Source organism: Protopterus annectens, chromosome 4.part1, assembly GCF_019279795.1.
Source record: "Protopterus annectens isolate FY-2018-M chromosome 4.part1, PAN1.0, whole genome shotgun sequence".
NCBI classification, from domain to species: domain Eukaryota; kingdom Metazoa; phylum Chordata; order Ceratodontiformes; family Protopteridae; genus Protopterus; species Protopterus annectens.
The window spans coordinates 473,220,303-473,242,294 of record NC_056734.1 but is presented as its reverse complement, the minus strand read 5'-3'; the positions used below and the strand labels follow the sequence as shown (position 1 = coordinate 473,242,294).

At 42.3% G+C, this 21,992-nt stretch overlaps 1 protein-coding gene across 3 annotated transcripts in view; it reads left to right on the top strand.

Annotated features, from left to right (window-relative positions):
* Nucleotides 1-21,992, top strand: part of TNK2 (tyrosine kinase non receptor 2) — a 1,226,346-nt gene that overhangs the window by 204,490 nt on the left and 999,864 nt on the right. For all 3 annotated transcript variants that reach the window (XM_044070286.1, XM_044070284.1, XM_044070285.1), the window contains exon 3: nucleotides 11,909-11,979. In XM_044070286.1, coding sequence (XP_043926221.1) covers nucleotides 11,909-11,979 — 71 coding nt within the window. The remainder of the gene's footprint in view (nucleotides 1-11,908; nucleotides 11,980-21,992) is intronic.

Genomic DNA, 21,992 nt, shown 5'->3' with positions numbered 1-21,992 from the left:
CATTTCCTCCCTTCCCACTAATCTCTCAAGTGATACAGAAAGCTATCGCTCAGAAGGCCTCATTGATCCTCATTGCTCCTTACTGGCCTCGACAGGTGTGGTTCCCCTTTCTACATCAATTTCTATTGGAGCGACCTTGGCATCTGGACCTAGTTCCAGATCTTTTGATCCATCAGTCAGGTCAGTTACATCGCTCTCTCCCCTCTCTGAACCTCACTGCTTGGTTCCTCCAGTTCCAACCTTAGCCAGGCTTCCTCAATTATCTCACTCTGTTCGAGATATTTTGATAGCTTCCCATAAATCTTCCACTCGGAAGATTTATTTGAGTAAGTGGAAACGCTTCACATATTGGGCTCAAGGAAGGGACATAGATCCTTTCACTGCTTCCATCCAAATAGTCCTTGATTTTCTAGCTGAACTCTTCCATGCAGGTTCATCTCCCTCTACTCTTAAAGTTCAATTGGCAACTATTTCTAACTTTCATGTGGGTATTTCTGAGTCTGCCTTAATGTCCCACAAGCTTTGCAAAGCCTTTTTGAAAGGAGTTTTTCTTCTCAGACCTCCTATAAGAAATCCTCCTTCTCCTCGGGACCTAAATTTAGTTCTTACCTCTTTGATTCTTCCCCCTTTCGAACCTGCAGCCTCCTGTTCTTTAAAATTGCTATCATGGAAGACTCTCTTTCTGGTAGCTATTAATTCAGCTAGAAGAGTTTCAGAACTTCAAGCACTCAGCTGTCGACCTTCTTATCTATTGTTTCATAAGGACAGGGTATCCTTATGAACGAACCCGTCCTTTTTGCTTAAGGTAGTCTCGACGTCAAATCTAAATCAAAGCATTGACCTCCCTGTCTTTTTTCCAGAATATTCCAATAGGTCTGAACAAAAATTACACTGGCTAGATGTTCATCGTCAGTTGAGGTACTATTTGGATAGAACAAAACAATTCAGAAAATCTGACCAGCTGTTTGTCTCCTATGCAGAAGGCAGAAAGGGACTTTCAGTTTCAAAGGTATCATTATCTAGATGGCTAACATCTCTGATTTCCCTTGTATATGAAATTAGACACCAAAAGCTGCCTAATAAACCTAAGGCCCATTCCACCAGAGCTTTGGCTACTTCTTTAGCCTTCCAAGACAGACTGCCTATTGACACCATTTGTGCAGCGGCTACTTGGGCTACTCCTCACACTTTCATTTCTCATTATAAGTTGGATTTAGCTTCTAGGCATAGAGCTAACTTTGGTTCCACTGTTCTCAGGAGTCTGTTCCGTTAGGCCACCGGGACAAGGTGCTAGGACGGTCCCATCCAGCAAGAATGAAGGCGAGATAGACAACTTAACATATAGAAGTTATGTTCTTACCATAACGTTCCATGTTAGTTGTCTTCTTCTCGCCTTCTTCTTGCGTCCCACCCTCCTGCCCCCTGGCCTGGACAGACCTAGAGGAGTTGTGGTTGTGACCTCTCTTTCTACCACCTCTGTACTTTAGGTATATGCTGTGCTGTGCATATTTCCTGGATCAGGATGTAGGTCACCTTTCTCTTCTCCCTTATTTATAGAGGTGGACTTTGTTACTAATTATTCTGTTACTATTATAGGCTGGGCCTAGCTTACAAACGAGATCTGAGGTAACTCACGCCTAGCATTGTGGGATATAAGGGGAGCCTCGAGCCGGTGGAACCAACTCTCGAGCTTTTAGAGTGGCCGAGTCGGAGCCGAGGTCGGCTCCGAACCCATCCAGCAAGAAGAAGGCGAGAAGAAGACAACTAACATGGAACGTTATGGTAAGAACATAACTTCTATTTTCCCCTCAAGTGTTTGGTAGTGCTGTGTATAGATTCAGACACTTGTGACATTTTCCTATAAAAGCCAAATGAAGTTTCTCCAGTACCTAGTTGCACACAGGATAACTAGTTTGCAGTGACGAGCACTGTCTTCATAGTTACAAATCAGATACTCCTGACAGTGATTGATATTCTCACTCCAACTGTCTAATCAAAAAAGGGTCTGTTGCCATGGATATGAACTTTTTACAGTCTTCGTTACCAGCTTGGTGGATATGGGCATTCTGAGGCAATGTATAAATTACCTCATGTTTACTGACAACCAGTTAATTCTCAAACAAACTGATTTGGTATGTGAGAGATGTATTTACACAGTGCCACTAGAGGCAAACCTCTCACATAAAAGTACTCCTAATGTCAATAAGGTTGTCAGTGGTACACACACTGCACCCGTCACTCACAATTCAAAGCAGACGTATCAACCCACATATGCTGAGGCACTTCATTGTTACCTTCCTAAACTACAAAGACCTCCTAGATGAAGTACACATAACAAATACCCTCAGCAGCCCCAAATGCACTCATTCAAAACAACACCCACATCAACACATAGAGATGCATGTCATGGAGCCTCCAACTCTAAGCCCATAAGGTAAGCCACCACACAATCCAACATTTTAGTCATTGATGACTCCATTGTGAGGCACACTGATGTCTCTCACCAGGCTGAGTAAGGAGAAAGTCACGGTCAGTTGCTTATCAGGGGCCAGGATCTGACACATTACTGAGGCACAGGTCATTGGACCGCAATTACAAGTGTGACTCCGTCATAGTCCATGTTGGAGTAAATGACCTGAGACATACCTCCCTAGACTATATGAAGAGAGACATCATGGAGCTCTTGGAATATGTGTCTCAGGCTGGTATGAGCGTAGCATTGAGCAGCATTTTACCTTCTCCAAGGATGATGCCACAATATGAACAAAAGACGATTGACTTTAATAATTGGCTTAATTTCTGGTGTCATTCTAAGGAGTGAATATTTGTCAGCATGGAAGGAGATGGTCAACAAACCATGCTGCTTTGCCAAGGATGGTCTGCACCTCTCTCCTCTAAGTTTCGAAATATTAGTTAAAACATTGTCTTCCCCCATAGTGCCTTTTTTAGGCAATGCCAAACTGAAAGTACTTCCAACATTTCAAATCAAAACCAAGAAAATCTAAAGGTATTACTGCTCAATGCTAGGAGTCTAAACAAAAAAACTCCACTCCCTAGAAGCTGTCTTTACCCTAGAGAATGCTGACATCTGTGCGGTCACTGAGACATGGTTTAAAGCCACGGAGAGCACACCAGCAGTGCTAGGTTATAATGTCTTCCGCACATTTAGGCCAGCTACTTCACAGGCAGGGACAAAAGGTAGAGGTGTCTGTATTTACATCAAAGATAAATATACTTCAAGACTGATCAAACAGGACAGTGCACTTGAGCTGCTCCATGTTCAAATCACCATAGGCAAAACCCAATACCACTTTCTTGCAAGTTATAGGTTCCCCTCTATGATTCAGGAAACCCATACCATGTGTTTAAACTTATTAGAACCACTAACCATCCAACCCAATACCATTTTCATATGTGACTTTACCCCACTATTAACTGGGAATCCTGTACGACACCAAATGTACATGCACAAAGATTCCTGGATTTTGTCAACACAAACTCCCTGGACCAGACAGCCGATACATCAACCAGGGGTGCAACCATACTAGATCTGGTCCTCACTAATATGGGAGAATGCTTGCACACCCCCTACTGTAATGCCTTCCTTGGTAAAATCAGACCACAAAATGGTCTCCTTTGATGTAAAAATAAAACTTGGACCCCCAGCTAAACCTGGAATATTCAGGAACTATTCTAAAGCTAACCTCCAGCTATTAAGTGAGAACCTGGCAAAATTTCAAGCCCCCCATAAACCCTGAAAACACTGCCGCCTGTGCAGAACTGTTCACAGAAACCCTGTACGAGTACGTTAATAGCTGCATAGAGGCAGCTGTACCCACCAGGAAAGAAGTACATAACTAACCCAAAAAACAAGCCACCCTGGTGGAATCTCAGAATCAATAGGTTGTATAATAGGAGGAAGAAAACCATGGGAAAAATTTGGAGGTGGAGCCCCCAGCCGGATAAAAGCACTTTCATCCAACTAAACAAAAAACTCAGAGGATAAATGAAGTCTTCCAAAACCAAATTTGAGGTAAGCTTGGCCTCCCAGGCCAAGGACAACCACAAAGCATTCTTCAGCTATGTCTGCAACCTCAAAGGCAATACACAATTTTGTGCAGGGCTCCTTGTAAAAGGAGCCACCTATACTGAACCAGAAGACATAGCAAACCTCCTGGCTAATAAATTCAACTCCAACTTTACACATCTCTCCCTCTCAACTTTCCCTCAAGAAATATCATCAAATGTGTAACTCCCCCTATTATCACTAAGAAACAGGTCCTTGATGCTCTTGTCTAAGACCAAGAACACTGCATAAATGGGCCCAGACAATATCCCAGAATACCTTCTAAATAGCATGAAACATGACCTATCAGGGCCTCTGGAATTACTATTTAACTGTAGCCTCCAAACAGGTTTCGTGCCTCATGAATGGAGAAAGGCAACATTCATCCCTCTGCAAAAAAGTGGGCCATCTACAGACCCTGGAAACTACAGACCCATAAGTCTCACTAGTCTTGTATGTAAAGCCACGGAAAGAATTATCATGGAGATGATCAATAGAGATATAGTAAACCTCCAGACACTGGACCCGACCCAGTTTGGTTTAGTCAAGGGCAGATCATGCCTACTCAGTCTGGTGGACTACTTTGAGAAGGTTACCAAAGCAATGGATGAGGGCAGAATCATTCACACTGCCTACCTTGACCTGGCCAAGGCATTTGACACAATACCCCATTTGGGCATTGTTGACAAACTCAAGAGGTTCGGTACAGATACGTATGTCACCCGGTGGTTAGCCAACTGGCTCACAGACAGGTCCCAGGAAGTTAGAATTGGGGAGTCCACCTCTACAAAGAGGCCTATCACAAGTGGAGTCCCTCAGGGATCAGTCCTTGGACCGCTCCTTTTTGGCATTTACTTCTCAGAAGTCAAGGCCAATGTCATTGGTCTCTGGCCGACTAAATTTACAGATGATTGCAAATTAGGAGCTGTCATTGAATCTCACGCTGACCCAAATGCTCTCCAAGAGGGGCTGACACAGACAAACGACTGGTGTCAGAGCCATGGACAAAAACTAAATGCCAGAAAATGCATAATAGTATCCTTTGGTGTGTCATCCATCCCTGGTAACTGTCATATTGACAACACACCCCTTAGAGTTGACCCAATAGTCAAAGACTTAGGGACACACACAGATAGTAATCTAACCTTTGACCATCATGTGTCTACAGTGGTGAGGAAATCATTCTATATTGTACAACTTATAAACAATGGTATGGCATCGAAGTCCAAGGAAGTCATTGTTCCACTGTATTCTGCATTCATCAGACCTATCACTGAGTACAATGCCCCCTTTGGTATATACCTAACCAGGCATATCCAACAGTTGGAACATCCACAGAGGTTCCTCACTAAAAGAATACAGTGTGTATGTAAAATGTCCAGTGCAGACCGCCTCAAGGCCCTATCCTTGTATTCTGTCTCCTACAGGCTTTTGAAGGGAGATCTACACCTGGCATACAGGACATTTTCAGACCCCCACTCTGATAGAGATCTCCTCCTTATCCACATAACAAACAGCACCAGAATTACCCATTCTAAAGCCTTAAACCTTGCCTGTGATATAAATAGGTCCTACTGGAGAGATTGGTACGTATCCAGGAGACTGCCACGTCTTTGGAACAGGCTCCCCATCCATTTGAAGCATAGTTCCTCCTTAACCCAATTCAAGTGCAGCTTGGACAATTGGATGGGAAACCAGAAATTCATCCTTGGTTTAGCACCTATGTCTTTAAAGGACACAGGTAACCTGTAAATGGTTCATCTTCCAAACCCCTGCTTACACTTATCAAGGGTGTCAGAACTTGTCAGAGATTTGGGATGCATGGCTATGCTTAAAAAGGCCCTTGTGGTCATTAACCTAGCAAACACCTCTGAACCTATAAAGGCCCCTCACCCTATGCCCATACAGCAATTCAAAGGGTGAAAAATCTGTGGATTTCTGAGGTACCTCTTTATATGCAAACAGCAGATGGGGCAAATATTTGTCCCACTCTCTCTTAAACTTGTCTGCAAATTCCTATAGCATGGTCTTTAGTGTAGAGTTTACCCTGTCTGCAAGACCATTAGTCTGGGGTGGTAGGGGGTGGTCTTTAGGTGCTTCACCCCATAGTGCTTCCATAGACAAGCCAGCAAGTCTGAAATGCAGTTGACGCTTCTGTCAGTCAGTGTTTCTCTTGGGAAATCTACCCTGCTGAAAATCTCTAACAAAGCATTTGCCACCTTCTCTGCTTTGATGGAGGACAGAGCCACTGCCTCAGGGCATCCAGCAGCATAATCTACTACCACCAGGAATATTCTTCTTTCCTGTGGAACTTGGAGTACTCAGAGGCCCACAGTATCCATAGCTACTGTCTGGAATGCCTTCTCAATCACAGGCAAAGGCGTCAAAGGAACTTTGACCTTGTCTCCTGCCTGCCTACTTTTTTGGCACTGCTCACTGGTTCTGTAGTACCCTGTTACATCCCTTGCAATCTCAGTCCAATAAAAATTCTGCATAAAATGTCTCTTGGTATGCTTTATGCCCATGTGACCTGCAAAAGCAATGTTATGGGCTATGGGTAGAAATGCCAGATAGTAGGCTGTAGGCACTACCAACTGCTGTATTAACTCACCCTCTGGCCCACCCTCAGAGGTCTACTCTCTCCATTCCGTAACCCTTTGTTCCAGTATATAGAATCCCCTTTTTCCTGAGAATCAGGTGCCTCTCTAGCTACCTCTCTCAAGTCTCTTAGTGTAGGGTCCGAGAGCTGAGCCTGTCTCAACTTTACCTTTGTGAGCTTCCCAGCTCCTCATACACAGGAAGTTTGATATCTTCTGACAATAGTGCCTGACTGTCAGCCTGGGTGCTACCACTCACCTGTTCCCTTGTAGTCACTCTGTTCAAGGGAACATCAGTACCAGCGAGCAGCTGTGGCTCACCTTCCGGCTCACTGCTACAGTGTAGATCCATCCCTGGAGTAGCCACCTCATCAGCCCTGTCTTCAGGTGTGGAGTCTGTCTGGGTCACCCCCAAGGATACAGACCCACATGCCTGTCTCCAAGTCTGACTGTGTGTAACTGCATGCATACAAGGTGCAGAGTTTTCAAAATCATTCCCTATCAAGACATTTTCAGGAATATCCTCAAACACACCTGCTTGGTTGCTTCTTTTTCCACTCTCCCATTCAAGGTGAACCCTGGCCAAAGGCATTTGGAATGGGGTCCCTCCTAAAGCTCTGACAGGAGTGAAGACTGCTCCTCTTTAACCACTGTGGGCTTCACAGTGGTTATGTCAGAGGCTGTGTCTCTCTTAGCAGTGGCCTGTTTTCCATCCACTAAGATAGGCTATAAACTCCAGTGACAGTCTGGTACCCCTGTTGTCTCCAGACAACTTACCACTGGCATACTGGTATTCCCACATGCTGGCTCCCCCCACCTTTTGTTCCCCAGTTTGCTTCCGTGGACATCTGTGTGCTACATGGCCCCACCGGTTACATTTAAAACACCTAACCCATGATCTTGGCCATGTTCCTGAGCTAGTGGCTTCCCCTGTTACTGGTGGACTCTGTTAGGGTGGTTTAGGCTGCCCATCATGGGTTCCCTTATATCCATGTGGAGCACTGGGTATCCCCTTCTTGTGCAATGATGCCCTGCTTAGTAAGTAGAGATCCCCTTTTCTCCCAAACTCATCTGCAGAGTTATACTCCTGGTCTGCCAACCAGATTCTCATGTCCTCAGGTAAAGTGCTAAGGGCTTATTCCTTCCTCAGAAGGTCTGCCAGCCTTTCAAAATGGTGATCTGACATCCACTCAGCCACCTATGAAAATAAGTGCTTAATTTGGCAATGTAATCACACACACTTTCATCTACCTTGCGTCTATGCTCACAAAACTTTTTTCTGTAAGGTTCAGGTGTTAACTTAAAACATTCCAATAAATATTATTTGACTTTATTACAGTTTAGACAGTCAGTATCAGACAGTTTAGAAACGGCAGTTACAGCTTTACAATGGAGTAAGGGGGTAAGGAACCGTACCCAGAGCCCTTGGTCAACATTATATATTTACATACTCTTTCAAATATATGAATGAATTTGTCACCCTCTGCAAACTGTGGAAGAAATTTACTGACCTTTATTGTTTCCGAGGTTCAGTTATTCCCTTCCCCATTTCCACCATGACCCTGACGAGTAGTCAGCATCTCCCTCCCACGTTGACACTGCTGCTCATTTTCATCAGCCTCCAAATGCCACAGTCTGTCATTTTCTTTGACCTCCAAATGCTACAGCCTCTCTGTTAATTGTAATTCCAGATGTTTGTCCACCAGTTCAAGTCTCTCGAACTCCAGATGGATTTGTAAGTCCTCTGAGGAAAAGGTGAACTGTCCTGTTTCTGAGAGCTGCACATCTCCATCACCAGACTGATTATCCTCCTGGTTGCTGGGCTGGGCTACAAATGCCACTAAGGCTAAGGCGGAAATAATTTCCTCTCTAGTCAGGTTGGCATACAGCAGTCCTTTGGCTTCACACATCTTGACTATCTTTTTCTTCGCCAGCTTGCCATAATCCTCTGCTGACATCTTTGCCTGCTTTCCCTGACTAAACTAACAAAACATAAATACAACTGTTGTGAAAATGAAACCTTACCTTGCGGCTGCAGAGAGTACACACACCTTCAGTGACAACTGACTACAGGCTGTATTAGTTCAATTAATGTCTGCACCACTGCTCAGCAATATGTGATGCCCCTTCTCTGTGCTAGTGATCAAGCAGTCTCAATCCTTGCCACGGAAACCAGTGAAGGACGTTCACTTGGAACAAAAATAGATACACACAGTATTTCCAGATGCAGCTTTCTGCACAGTTTTTCTTAAGAGCACACAGAGAACACACTCAGTCCTGAGGCTGGGTTTCCCCTCTCTCTCTCTGCAGTCCCCCCAAATAAGACTCCCCACTGACACAGCTGTAGAGCTGAGTTCTCTGCCGAGTGTTCCAAGGGAAGTCCTCCTCCAACCTCTCTGTCAAACCAGTGCTCTGCATCTGTGCTTTAAGTATGTGACACACACACACACACACACACACACACTGATTTTTGATTTTTGCGCACACACACACACACACACACACACACACACACACACACACACACACACACACACACGCACCCCTACCTACCTACCAAGTTAAGGCTGATACAGATATACTATCTATGCCCCCCTCTGCACAGACTATAAAGTAGATTCATTGCCAACAGCCAGCTACTTTAAGGCTGTTACAGGGATACCCAATTTTACTCAGTGGTAATGCTGATCAAACAGCAAGGCTTTCAGGAGAGGCCACAGTGTTACCAAATAAATGTAAGTATTCTCAAAGGTTAAAATATTCAGTAAAAGTCCAGCCACGATGAAAAGTTTAAAATATGTTTAATAATAAATAATAAAAAGAACGTGAAAATACTTAATATCTATTTACAGTAAACCCCAGAAGAACATGAAAATATTGAATATCTATTTACAGTAAACACCAGAGTTTCATCACAGGAAATTTTAATAATAACACAGTTGGACAGATGCAGAGAAATGGTACTTAACTAATCTCACTATATTTTCCTGACTGCTCTAAAGAGTTACTATTCCTTGAGTGCTTACTTGAGAAAAGCAAGATGAAGTTGGTGAGTGATCCTTCTTTGTCAGGTTTCAAAAACAGACTGCCCTGAGACTTCTTTCTCATCTAATATTAAAAAAAATTTCAGTACTGGATTACAGAATGACATCACATGCATCAGGTCAGATATGTGTCATAATACACACACATATATTCACGTGCTCACAGATAATACACACACAAAGAGCTTTGCTGAGACATGTTATAGCATCTGGAAGCTATAAAACCATTTGAAAGACTTCCACCTTTCCAGTGTATCAATTAGTTCACCCAAAGGACAATACAGTAGGATTCCTAGTCCTGGTTTTCACACATGTTTTGTCTCTGGCTGCAAACAGAACTGTAACATGAAATCCTTATGGCCTAAACCAGATAATTTAATTTCAGACTATTTTTCAAAGTTAGGTGGACTGCGATAAACCTCTTCTCTCTCAGTATTCTGTGCAACAGTATATTCATTTCAACAGTTACAATACAGTCTGACATACAGGTGTATTTATTTTCTGTTTAGCAGGACCCATTGTTGGTATATTTTTAACACAAGCAGCTTTACAAATACATTTTCAACACAAGCACCTGTACAAATCAGTTTGATATACAAATGGTATATAGTTCTTTACAAAACTGCAGCTAGCTATGCTAGCATATGTTATACATCCACTGCCCTACTTCTCCTGGTATAGCTGGCAGTACTTCACTTCATCACATCTACGATCAATGTTTGAAATACTAATACCTTAATCTTAGTTTATATCCTGCAATTCCCATTGATGTCCTGTGATCTCCTGGATTAGAGTTTGCAGTTCCCTTCTAAACCTCTCAAGCTTACAAGATTTCTAAGATTTGTGCCTCCAGTCCCCAATCAGGTCTTGTTCACAATCTGCTGAGTACAGAAATACTTGTGTAAGCAATTCCAAGCAAGCTCTGAAGATTTCTATTTGATAATCGTCAGTGACCACCCTTTTTGTTATCATCTACCGTGCTTTAGTTTTTCCTTTCTCTTGAAATGTGTTTAGCCCATTACTTTTGTTTCTTGATGTCAGTATTTCATTTTGTTTCTTTGAATTTGTATAGTATTTAATAAACTTGTGGATTAGTCCATGCACACAGACTGTATGTCTCTCTTCCTCTTTTTGTTTAGTATGTACATCACCAACCTTTTAAGTCCTTCTTAATAGTCAAGTTCTTGCATACCTGTCACCATCATTTGTACTTGATGGTGCATACTACTCACTTTCATTTGTACTTGATGGTCCACTCTTTGCACACCCTGCACTATGACTTGTACCTTCGTCTAGGCCTCCTTCGCTAATTGGGAGACTGAGACCCTCACCCCCCTTTCCTTACAGTTTCCAAAACTGCATATGTTAGCCAGCAGGATTACTTAATTGATACTTATCCCACAGTCAGTGTGTGTGTGTGTGTCTCAAGTTAAAGGAGGCCCACTTCTTTTTCACATGCAAGTATTTTTCTCTTAGTACACACCTAGTTATTTGAAAGTTTCATTTTCCTGCAATAGTTTTAAAATTTTGTCATCCTCTTTGTTGCTGTAGATTTTCTTTTCTTTCATCAATTTGCATAATATAACGGGTTATAGCAGTTACATTTACATCTATATTTTGTGCAGTGTTCACCATCAAAAGTAGCAGATAGTGGCCCAAAGTAGATACCAAAATGCATTTGCCATTGCACAGGCAGTTAGGAGGCACAGGAATTTTTTCCTAGCTGGTCACATCCTCAAGTTGCCTAGTTACTCTTGATACTTTTGATGCTTTGTCACAGGTGTGTTTGTGTGCCTGCAGTGGACTGTGGTTCCATATGGGGACGTGTATGAGCTTAAGTGAAAGAAACATGACACGAACACCCTTCAACTGCAGCTAGTACTATGCTTGTCCTGGATGTTTATCACAAACCTCTGCTGTTTTTTTGAAGCCTAGGTCATTAGAACTGGAGCAAATTACGCTACTTGCTGGCTGTGTAAATCCAATAGTGCCCTTCCTGAGTAATCAGTCTGCTCTTAATAACCATTACTGAGAAAACTGACATTTGGTGAGTTTTTGCCTTAGGCCATGGTTCATAGGCAGCTGATAACATGGCAGAATTTCCAGACTGATGTACAGTCACAACCCAGTGATTCTTAGTCTTTGAAATAAATTGCTAAGCCTTTGCAGGATAAGGAACAACTGTTATTTGTTTTTCATAGGCCAGAGGCGTCTGTGGGAGGCAGTTAAAAGAAGGAAAGCCATGTGCAAGCGGAAGTCTTGGATGAGTAAGGTAAGACAAGTTACGAGTTGAAACTCATCAGTGTTCTGATTCCTGGATGGCCTGCATGCCTGTACCAACAGTTGTGCATCCTCCTCTTTTTTTTTTTTTTTTTTTTGTGCTGATGCAAGATACTTATATCATTGCAGTTATATTTAGTATGAGATAGTACTGTTACAGCAATGTCACAAACAGATAAGTGGTTGAACAGATTACTTCCTAACAGATCATTAATCATTAACTAGCTAGTTGGACTACAGCTGCCATTGCATATATGCTTTGGCTGTTAGATGAACTGCAGAATTGTGTGTTAAATGGAAAGTGACATTTTTACAAAATTTGATAAAAATGGAGCACTATAAGTTATTTGTTCTCGGCAGACTTTTTCTGTGTAATGTATTTATCAGTAATGGAGGAATGGATCTTAGTACAATGTCTTCAGGGGATCAGAATGGAAAAGGAAAGCTGGTCTGACTACTGATGTCTGTTGATTCTTGCTGTCAGGGCTTTGATACCACTTAGAATGTCATCTGTCTTTTGATGTTCTACTATCTTTTCTCCCCCTTGCAGTATGTCTGTCACTTGCTTTGCAATAATGAAAGCTTCACAACCATAACAGCAACATCTTGTACACAGAGTAACTCGTACATGAAATAACTCACTGTATTCTGTCCTGTACCATGGCAGTGTTAACTTTTTTGGTTTGTGTCATTAGTGACCAGGAGATAGTGTGCATACCTGTCAGCTGTCCAGATTTTTGCTGAATATCCAAATTTTTGCCTCATTTTTTTGGCCTTTTCCTCATAAAGTGATACATACTTGAGTTTCAGACTTCATATCTTTCAGAAAATGCACGCTAGCCAAAGCCTGTTATTCTAGCAACTTTCCAAGTTTATAAGAGCAATATTTACAATCCATCCCCTCATTATTTTAGGCTTTGTCCAGATTTTTTGTGCTAAGAGGTTGAGAACTATGATGGTCTGCTGTGTCGTGAGTGGTTATGTATGCCACTTTGCCACTGATTCAGCTTTGCTCACAGTGTAACATTAGCAGATTTTATGAAATGATAATATAAAAGCAGACAGTGTCTGAATAATATGTCACATTCCTTTTCTTTAATTTCATATATGTGTATATATATATATATATATATATATATATATATATAAACATCGCAAAACATTATTTAATTATTTTATTTATCAGTCTGTCTCTGTATCTGTTATCCACGTAGATGGATTTTCTTTAATTAATTTAAATATTAAGCCTGTGTTTTAGTCTGTCAAGTCAGCTTATTGAACCATTTACTGACTCACTCACCTTTTAGTGTTGCTATAACATAACTTTATTTTATATGCAGTATTTGGCAGAAGTTTTTTTGTTTCATTTTTTAATCTTTAATTGCTGCTGATACATACTTCCCACCTGTCTTGCATGCTGTGTTTCTCTTTTCACCAAGAGACCTGCGTTTAGGTTCATAGATTCATTCTCAGGTAAGTCCTGCAGTAAGATCCCTAAATGTGCTGACCCACTTAATCGTAGTGGTTTCTGCAGCCTTTAGCTTGTGTTCTCTGTTCCTAAACATATTAATCTACCCTAATGATTAGGGCAGAAAGTTTTAAGAGTGTCATTCTGACTGAGAGACTGGCAGATTCAGGTCAAGCCAATTGCTTTGTCTCGGTCATCTCCCCTGCTTAAGTCTTTTGTCTTTCATACATCCTCAAGTCTTTGCCTTCATTCCTTTCCTGTCAGTCACTCTGCCCCTATTAAACATTCTTCTGTTGTCCAGTGTCCCTGTGTCTTCTCTTTATGTTCCTTCCCCTTTTCCATGTTCTCTATTTAATTTGAAATTGTAATACCTTTGTATTATCTCTGTCCTAGTATTACACTGCGTTTGCCCCTTCCTTGTTCATCATAAAGGTCTGTACATGCAAACCGTTAGTAGATGGCAAACCTGTGTTTGTATTTAAAAGCAACATGCTGTATGCACACGTTGCTAATTCTTGTAGAGAGGAGACTAAGTATGCAGCAGGCAGACTGTATGCCGTCATCTGTACAGAGCCTGGAAGATGCTAGTTCAGGTTTAAAGGAAATGTTGGCCAAGACAGCAGGGAAATTCTACTTTTCTTTTTAAAGGTGCTTAAGTTTCTTTTATAAATATGGAACACCGAACAAGATGACATCACTAGGACGAATAGAAGTCACCTTGATTTAATATCGCCTGGAGTACCTTTTGAAGTACCGCAGACGAAAATCACACTCCTCAGAAAAGTTGAACTACAAGTGTGAATACCGGAAAGTATATACTATGCCTGAGTTTGTGGTACCTCAGGGTAGTCTTCCCTTCATTAGGAGGTAACCCCGTCATCAGGAGGTAGAGGGGACAGTCTCTCCTGCAAAAGTATTTCAATACTGAAACATTGAATTTTAGAATTTGCTTTTTATTTAATGAATTGCAATTTATTTTTCAGACATTTGGGCCTTGTAGTTTATAGTCTGGCAGTTGCTAGAGTAAGCTAATGAATGTCTCACTCAAAGTGTAGAAACCTTGTTTATGTATATGCAGATGCTGTTGCTTCATATATGATCTTCTTCCCAACCTGTTCTAGGACTCTCAGCATCCTGGTTCAGAGGCAGATAAGCTAAATGTAATGTGTTTTGTACTAAACATTTAGTTACAACTTTTTGTAGATAACTTTGCAGTATTTTAATCTCTGGTCAGTTTCTTCAAAGTTACACTTTGGTTTCCATTGGTCTAGTGCTTTTTGTCTTCATTTTCGCCTATCTGTTGTAGTGTTCTGTGCTTTGCATTCTGTTTTTTGTTCTGTTTATTTCTGTCACTTATGTGTTATTGCTTTTTAGTTGCATATTAATTCACAGTCTTCTGAGAAACTCCCAAAAAGCACTTTCAGCCTGCTGTACATTCTAGCAATCAAATAAGCTGGTGCCACTAAAAAAACATGTACATGCTGGAGGGACAGGTTTATCTCCCAAAGACTGCCCATACTCCCATTCATGTCAAGCAGAGCACCTCGGTGGCCCTCTTCAAGGGAAATTTTGACAAGTGGATGGGTAACAGAAAGTTCACACCAGGGGTCATTCCAGTTGCTCTATTGGATAGGGTCACTGTGAGCTAACATCGAGTGGCACGGTGCCTGGGCAATGTTTTTGGGCTAGGCTTGTAAAGGCTCCAGGGCCATTAGCCTAATACATACCTATGAACTGTTTATAGTCCTTTGTACCGAACATGACAAGAATATAGAATCTGGATAATCGGCCATCTGGATGCCCACTGTACCATTACTGCAAAGCCGATTATGGTTGCTTCTAATATAATGCAAAGTATATGCAGTGTGTTGCAGAAAAATCACATTTGAGTCATTTCAAGTTGAACAAAAAGCAAGGCAAAATCATAGTTGTGGTTTTTATACATATAAACATAAATAAATCATTAATTACAGAAAGTGACGTAAAATGAGTGTTTTTATAGGAGTTTGCAAAATTATGGTTGATTATACAAATTAGAAAAGTCAAGCAGTTCATCTAGTTATCATCATAATTGTTTAGTGCCAGTAATATTTTGCTGTTACCACCCATACTCTGGGTTTGTTACCCAAGTTTCTGCAGCCTGCAAGCCAAACACACAAACACACAAAAACATACTCGGAGGCTCTAAATAAAAATCAGCCTAAGCAGCAGAGACCACCAAAGCAGACACCCAAGCAACTGCTACCCCAAAACAAAACACGTGCAACACATAGCGCAGAAAGCCAGTGTGCCGAACAGTCACAGCCCTTAAGGCTAAACAACACACCTGATACACTTGTAATAGGTGACTCTATCGTCAGGCACACTGATGTCCCGCTCACCAGGCTGAACAAGGAGAAGGTCACGGTGAGCTGCCTGTCGGGCGCTAGGATCCGCCACATAACACAAGCACTCAGGTTACTCCAAGGCAAGTACAAATATGACTCAGTCATTGTCCATGCTGGTGTGAATGACCTGAGACGTACCTCCCTGGACTACATGAAAAGAGACATAGAGGAGCTCTCTGAGCATGTGGCCCAGGCCGGTATGACCCTGACCTTGAGTAGCATCTTACCCTCACCAAGAATGATGCCACAATATGAAGACAAGATCAATTTCAACAATTGGCTTAAGTATTGGTGTCATTCAAAGGGGATCCAATGCCTGTCAGCCTGGGATGACATGCTCGACAGGCCACGATGCTTCGCTAGGAACGGCTTGCACCTGTCACCCCTGGGCTTTCGGATATTGGCAAAGGCTCTTGCTACCCTCATAGTGCCTTTTTTAGGCAAGGCTCAAAAGACAAACCCACCTCCATAGGTATCACAAGGGATAAGAAACTGAGTAATGCTACTCAACGCCAGAAGTCTAAACCTCAAGATGCATGCACTCAAAACTCTCCTTAGCATGGAGAACATCGATATCTGTGCAGTAACAGAAACCTGGTTCAAAGCTCCCGAGAGCACCCCAGCACTACCAGGTTATACCACATACCATGCTTTTCGGCCCCAAAACTTGAACCGAACCAGAAAAGGAGGGGGAGTATCAATATTCGTCAAAGATACCCACACCTCCAGGTTGGTGGCACAGCACGAAGCATCAGAGACTATCCATGTGCAACTAACAGTGGGTAAAACTGCCTTCCAGTTTATAGCCTGCTACAGACCACCCTCCCAAACCCAGGAACCCCACTCGGCCTTCCTGAGAACACTGGAAAATATGAAGGTCTCCCCAAACACCATTATATTGGGCGACTTCAACTACCCAAACATAGACTGGGAGCATTACTCTAGCTCCAACACCCTAGCTCAAAGTTCCTAGAATTTATAAACTCAAATGCTATGGAACAACTTGTTACCACTCCCACAAGAGGGGAAAACATACTGGACCTGATCACCACCAACATGGGGACTCTATCCTCCAGACCAGAAGTGTATCCCTCACTGGTAAGATCAGACCATAAACTAATCTCACTGGATATTCACATCCCGACCCCACCCCCTGCCCAGAAAACCACAGTGAAAAACTTCTCTAAAGCAAATTTCACACTCCTCAAAACCGAGGTGGAATCCTTCTAAGCCCACGGGCCTGTGGAAAATACGGCCCAGACCGCAGAATCCTTTATAAACGCATTCTATGAACACCTTCAGGAATGCATGGATCATGCAATCCCAAATAAAACCAAGACCCAATCCTCCAAAGGCAGACATCCTGTCTGGTGGACCCCAGCCATAAACAAACTATACAATAGAAGGAGGAAGCTACTACATGATAGAGCAAAATCCCAAAAAGGGAAGACATCTCTGATCAGTGTTAGCAAAAAACTACGGGCACTCAAAAAATCGTCTAAGGCCAGCTTCGAGAGAAAAATTGCACAGGACACTAAGGATAATCACAAGGCTTTCTTTAGTTATGTTAGGAACCTGGGTGGGAATTCCCAGATATGCTCAGAATTAGTCCAAAATGACAAAAAATACACCGAACCCACAGACATTGCCAACATCCTAGCTGACAGGTTCAGCGCAAACTCCCCCCCCCACCAAAAGGGCAAATATCTATCCCAGCAGAGTGCTGCCCCCCTGACATCTCAGATGCTCAGTTAAGAGCCGCCTTCTCCAAAGCAAAAAACACAGCATCAATGGGACCAGACGGTGTCCCGGGCTGCGTCCTACATGAACTCCAAGAAGAGCTAAACCCAAACATAAAACTACTGTTCAATCTCAGCCTTACCACAGGATATGTACCAAAAGAGTGGCGTACAGCAACAGTGGTCCCTCTCCACAAAGGTGGTGCCTCAACGGATCCTAGAAACTATCGCCCCATAAGCCTGACTAGCTTGGTCTGCAAAGCTATGGAAAGGATCATCATGGACCTCATAAAAAAAGATATTGGGGACCTACATACACTGGATTCTACCCAGTTCGGCTTTGTCCTGCCTCTTAAACCTGGTCGATTTCTTTGAAACAGTCACCAAGGCCATTGACGAGGGGAAGGTGGTCCACACAGCCTACCTGGACCTCGCAAAAGCCTTCGATACAATACCCCACTCGGGCATTATAGATAAGCTCACCAGCTTAAATATAAACCCCTATGTCACTAGATGGGTTGCAAACTGGCTCAAGGACAGAACCCACATGCTTAGAATTGCTGGAGCCATGTCAGACTCCAAACCAGTTACAAGTGGCGTCCCACAAGGCTCAGTTCTGGGACCTCTCCTGTTCGGTATATATTTCTCGAGGTACAGGCCAACACGGAAGGACTTTGGCTGACCAAGTTCGCAGATGACTGCAAACTGGGCGCTATAATAGACTCTCCAGCCGACACAAGCATCCTCCAAAAGGGCCTCATAGAAACAGACAACTGGTGCCAGAGCCATGGCCTCAAGCCAAACGCCAAAAAGTGTATAGTCATCCCCTTTGGCAAAAACAAAGTGCCCACAAATTACCACATATGTGGTAATCCATTAAGTACCGAAGGAGTAATTAGGGACCTGGGGACCCAAATTGATAGCAATCTCTCATTTGACAACCACGTGGCCAAAGTGGTTAGAAAAACATTTTATATAGCCCACCTAATCATGAAGGGATTCACATCTAGATCAGGGGAGGTCATCATGCCTCTTTACTCATCCCTCATCAGGCCCATAATTGAGTACAATGCCCCTTTTGGGATGTACCTTACCAGACACCTGCAACAACTGGAAAGACCCCAAAAGTACCTCACCAAGAGGATCAAAGGGCTCAAACAGATGCCATATGCTGCCCGGTTAAAGAAACTCCAGCTTTACTCAGTGGCATACTGCCTGCTCAGAGGCGATCTGTGCCTGACATATAAAGCCATGTCCAACCCGGAATTAATGGACATGCTGCACCTCAGAAAATCCAAATCCCATTGAGCTACGCTCGAGAGACTTGAACCTCAGCACTGAAATAAATAGGACATGCTGGAGGGACAGATTCATAACCCAGAGGCTCCCTTCACTCTGGAATAAAATCCCAGTCCAGGTTAGGCAGAGTCCCTCATTGACTCTCTTCAAGAGGAATCTTGATGAGTGGATGGGGGATCGAGGTTTACCGGTATCACTTCTGTGTCACTGTTAGACAGAGGCACAGTATACTAACCTTGAAAAAGGGCATAGCAAAATTAATTTAAAATGGGTGGCGAAAGCCAAACACACTCTGGCTAGGCTTATAAATGCCCTAGGGCAGATAGCCTAGTATGAACCTATGAACCTATAAGTTACAGGTAACTGCAAGTGAATGAATTTCATATCTAAAAGTATCCTGAGAGATCACAGTGCAAGAACAGTGAGAGAAAGTAAATGCGTTTTGTAAAGGAGGCACAAATTACTGCATGTTTCTGTGGAACAACATACTCCAAATAGCAGGGAATGATCTGAGAATATCCATTTAGATCCTGCAGAAAGGGTTGCATATCTCTGCTTGACATCTTGCTTCTTCAAGTTACACTGACAGATTAAGCAGTAGCACATCTTGTGCAACACATATAGAAATTTAGTAATCTTGTCAAAAGATTCTCTTGTACGCTCTCTTGTACGCATTGACTTTCTTGCCTACAGCCTTTTAACTATCACTAGGCTGTCATTTTTTTGTTTTGCCCATTCATACGTAAGCCCAGGTGTGTATGTATGTAACTACAATTTGCTGAAACAAAATTGTTTTCTTACTAATACAGTATGTTTTAAGCTTTAAATCAGTGCAGATGCAAAATCAGGCTTGTCTCACTTATGCAGTAACAAAGTAGTGCCTCATCGCCAGTTCAGTTTTTGGGAGAATATAGCCTATATCAGGAAGGTTAATAGTAAGATTAAATACGTAGCAATAATACTTTAAATAATGTGTGAGGGACACTCGGAAGGTGTAGCCATAAAGGTTAAGGTCATCTGTTATGGTCTACAGGATTATATAGCCACATGGCACAAAGGAACCAGTACAGAAGATATCTCTTAAAAGAGTTTAGAGAAAAGTAGTTGCATTTGGAGATGAAACAATGTATGAGGAAGAGTAAATGTAAAAATTAAATATCATTTTGAAAAATTAACAAAAGGGATGCGCAATGTGGAGTGCAATAAGAGATTGCATCATTTGTCTCTGTACTTGTCCAGCTGTATACAATTGATAGAGACTTGGTGCAGGTGTACAAGGAATGAAGTGATTGTTACTTTTGGGAGTGTTTGGGTTGAGTTAACACTGATAACCATACAGAAGTCAAACTGAGAAGATAAGTGCACACAGTAAATAAAAGCTCTGAAATGGTTAGGTCATGGAATTTACTTCCATCTAATACAAGAGGTTGCTCTAGTTTAAAGAGATTTAAACAAAGAAGCTGGAGTTGTGGACATAAGTGTTTTGCTGTAGGTTAGGTAGGTGGTGTGAGATTCATCCTTAGCATGTATATATGGCTGCAGTTATTTGTGTGTAATGTAAATATAAGTAGCACTGGTAAATCTGAGGAATTCCCATGAGCTTTTTAATGTGCTGACTTCACACAGTGTATTGCTATAATGTACATTCTTAGAAAATAAGGGGAGTGCTGATTTTGACCCATGTATTCAAAAGAGGACAGCCACAGACATGATTTATGTTGTGCTGTTTATCATGAAGTGATTTGATGTTTGAAAACTACAGTGACTGAGTAAAGAAATAGTTTATGGTAAGGGAATCTGTTATAGAGGAATTTACTCATGCTTGGCTGGGCCTTGTCCAAAGGAATTAAGTGTTCCGCTCCTTCAGGTATGATTAAATCACTCTATAGCATACTCCACACCAGTACTACAATCCTATTATGATAGTTTTTATTGTTTTAAATAAAAGGTTTGTCTGTTTTTGTTTGCTTGTTTATATTTTTTTATTTTTGTATGCATATAATAACTTTTTTAAATGGGTGCGAACAGCATGAATATTTCTGCTGTTTCTTCATTGTCGGAGTTAGTCTTTGTTTTCTTGACCAGTATTTTTTGGTTCATTTTTAGTTACCATTCTTTTAACACAGTATATGTCTTTCTGAAATGTAAAAGTGCCATTGTGTATAGAGAAGGGAAAATATTTTTTGGGATGTCTGCTAGATGCTCTTAGTGTTTCACTGTTGCAGTATTCACACTTGGGTTATCTGTCTGCATGTAGCCCTCAGTCGGCCCGAATAGCAGAGTCTTGGGATTTCTGCGTCGGATGCTGTCGCCTCTTCCATGACATCAGGTTGTCAGGGGTATAAAACAGGCAGCCGACGCCATTACATCAGTCTTTCTTGCCGAGAATGAGCCCGAAGCAGAAGCAGTTCGCAAGTGCCGGTCGGCCGCTACCTGAAATTTTCGTTTTTTTGAGTTTCAAACCTGAAGTCTTCTAAAGCTAAGTACCCCGTTGGGGATCCTTTTTTCTTGCTCTAACCGATGTCAAAAAAAGTTAACAATTGTCTTGCCTGTGGAAAGCAAATACCTCAGAGATTTTCATTCTTACTGCGTCACCTGTTTAGGCCCAGACCACGACTTCACTCGCTATCGGTTTTGTGCCTTGTTTAACGCCCAAACCATTCATCATCAGGCTTTGTTGCTAAATTCTTTCGTTCTTGTTCTCCGTATTCTAAAATGGCTTCGATAAGCTATTCGACTACCGACCTTAAGAAAAAACGTAAAGATAAAGACAGACTGCATAGGTCCAAAACTGCCGACGACATTTCCGTTAAGCTAATCGCCAGTCCGCCGGTACTCAGGTGCCTTTGCAGCCCCTGATGCCCACTTCTTCAGATTCACAGGCCTCTGCTGAGACCCATTCAGAGTCCGGTATGCCGCGAGATGCTTCTTCGACTATGGAACCTGCGGATGTCTCTACCTTGGATGGGTCTGGAGCCGCTGTGCAGGCACCGGCTTTTGAGGGTGTATTCCGACCTACCGATGTTCAAATTAAACAGACAACTTCATTTTTAGCTAAAACTACTGAGTTTCTCAGGCCCAGAGTATGCACTACGCCTAGAAAACAGATGAC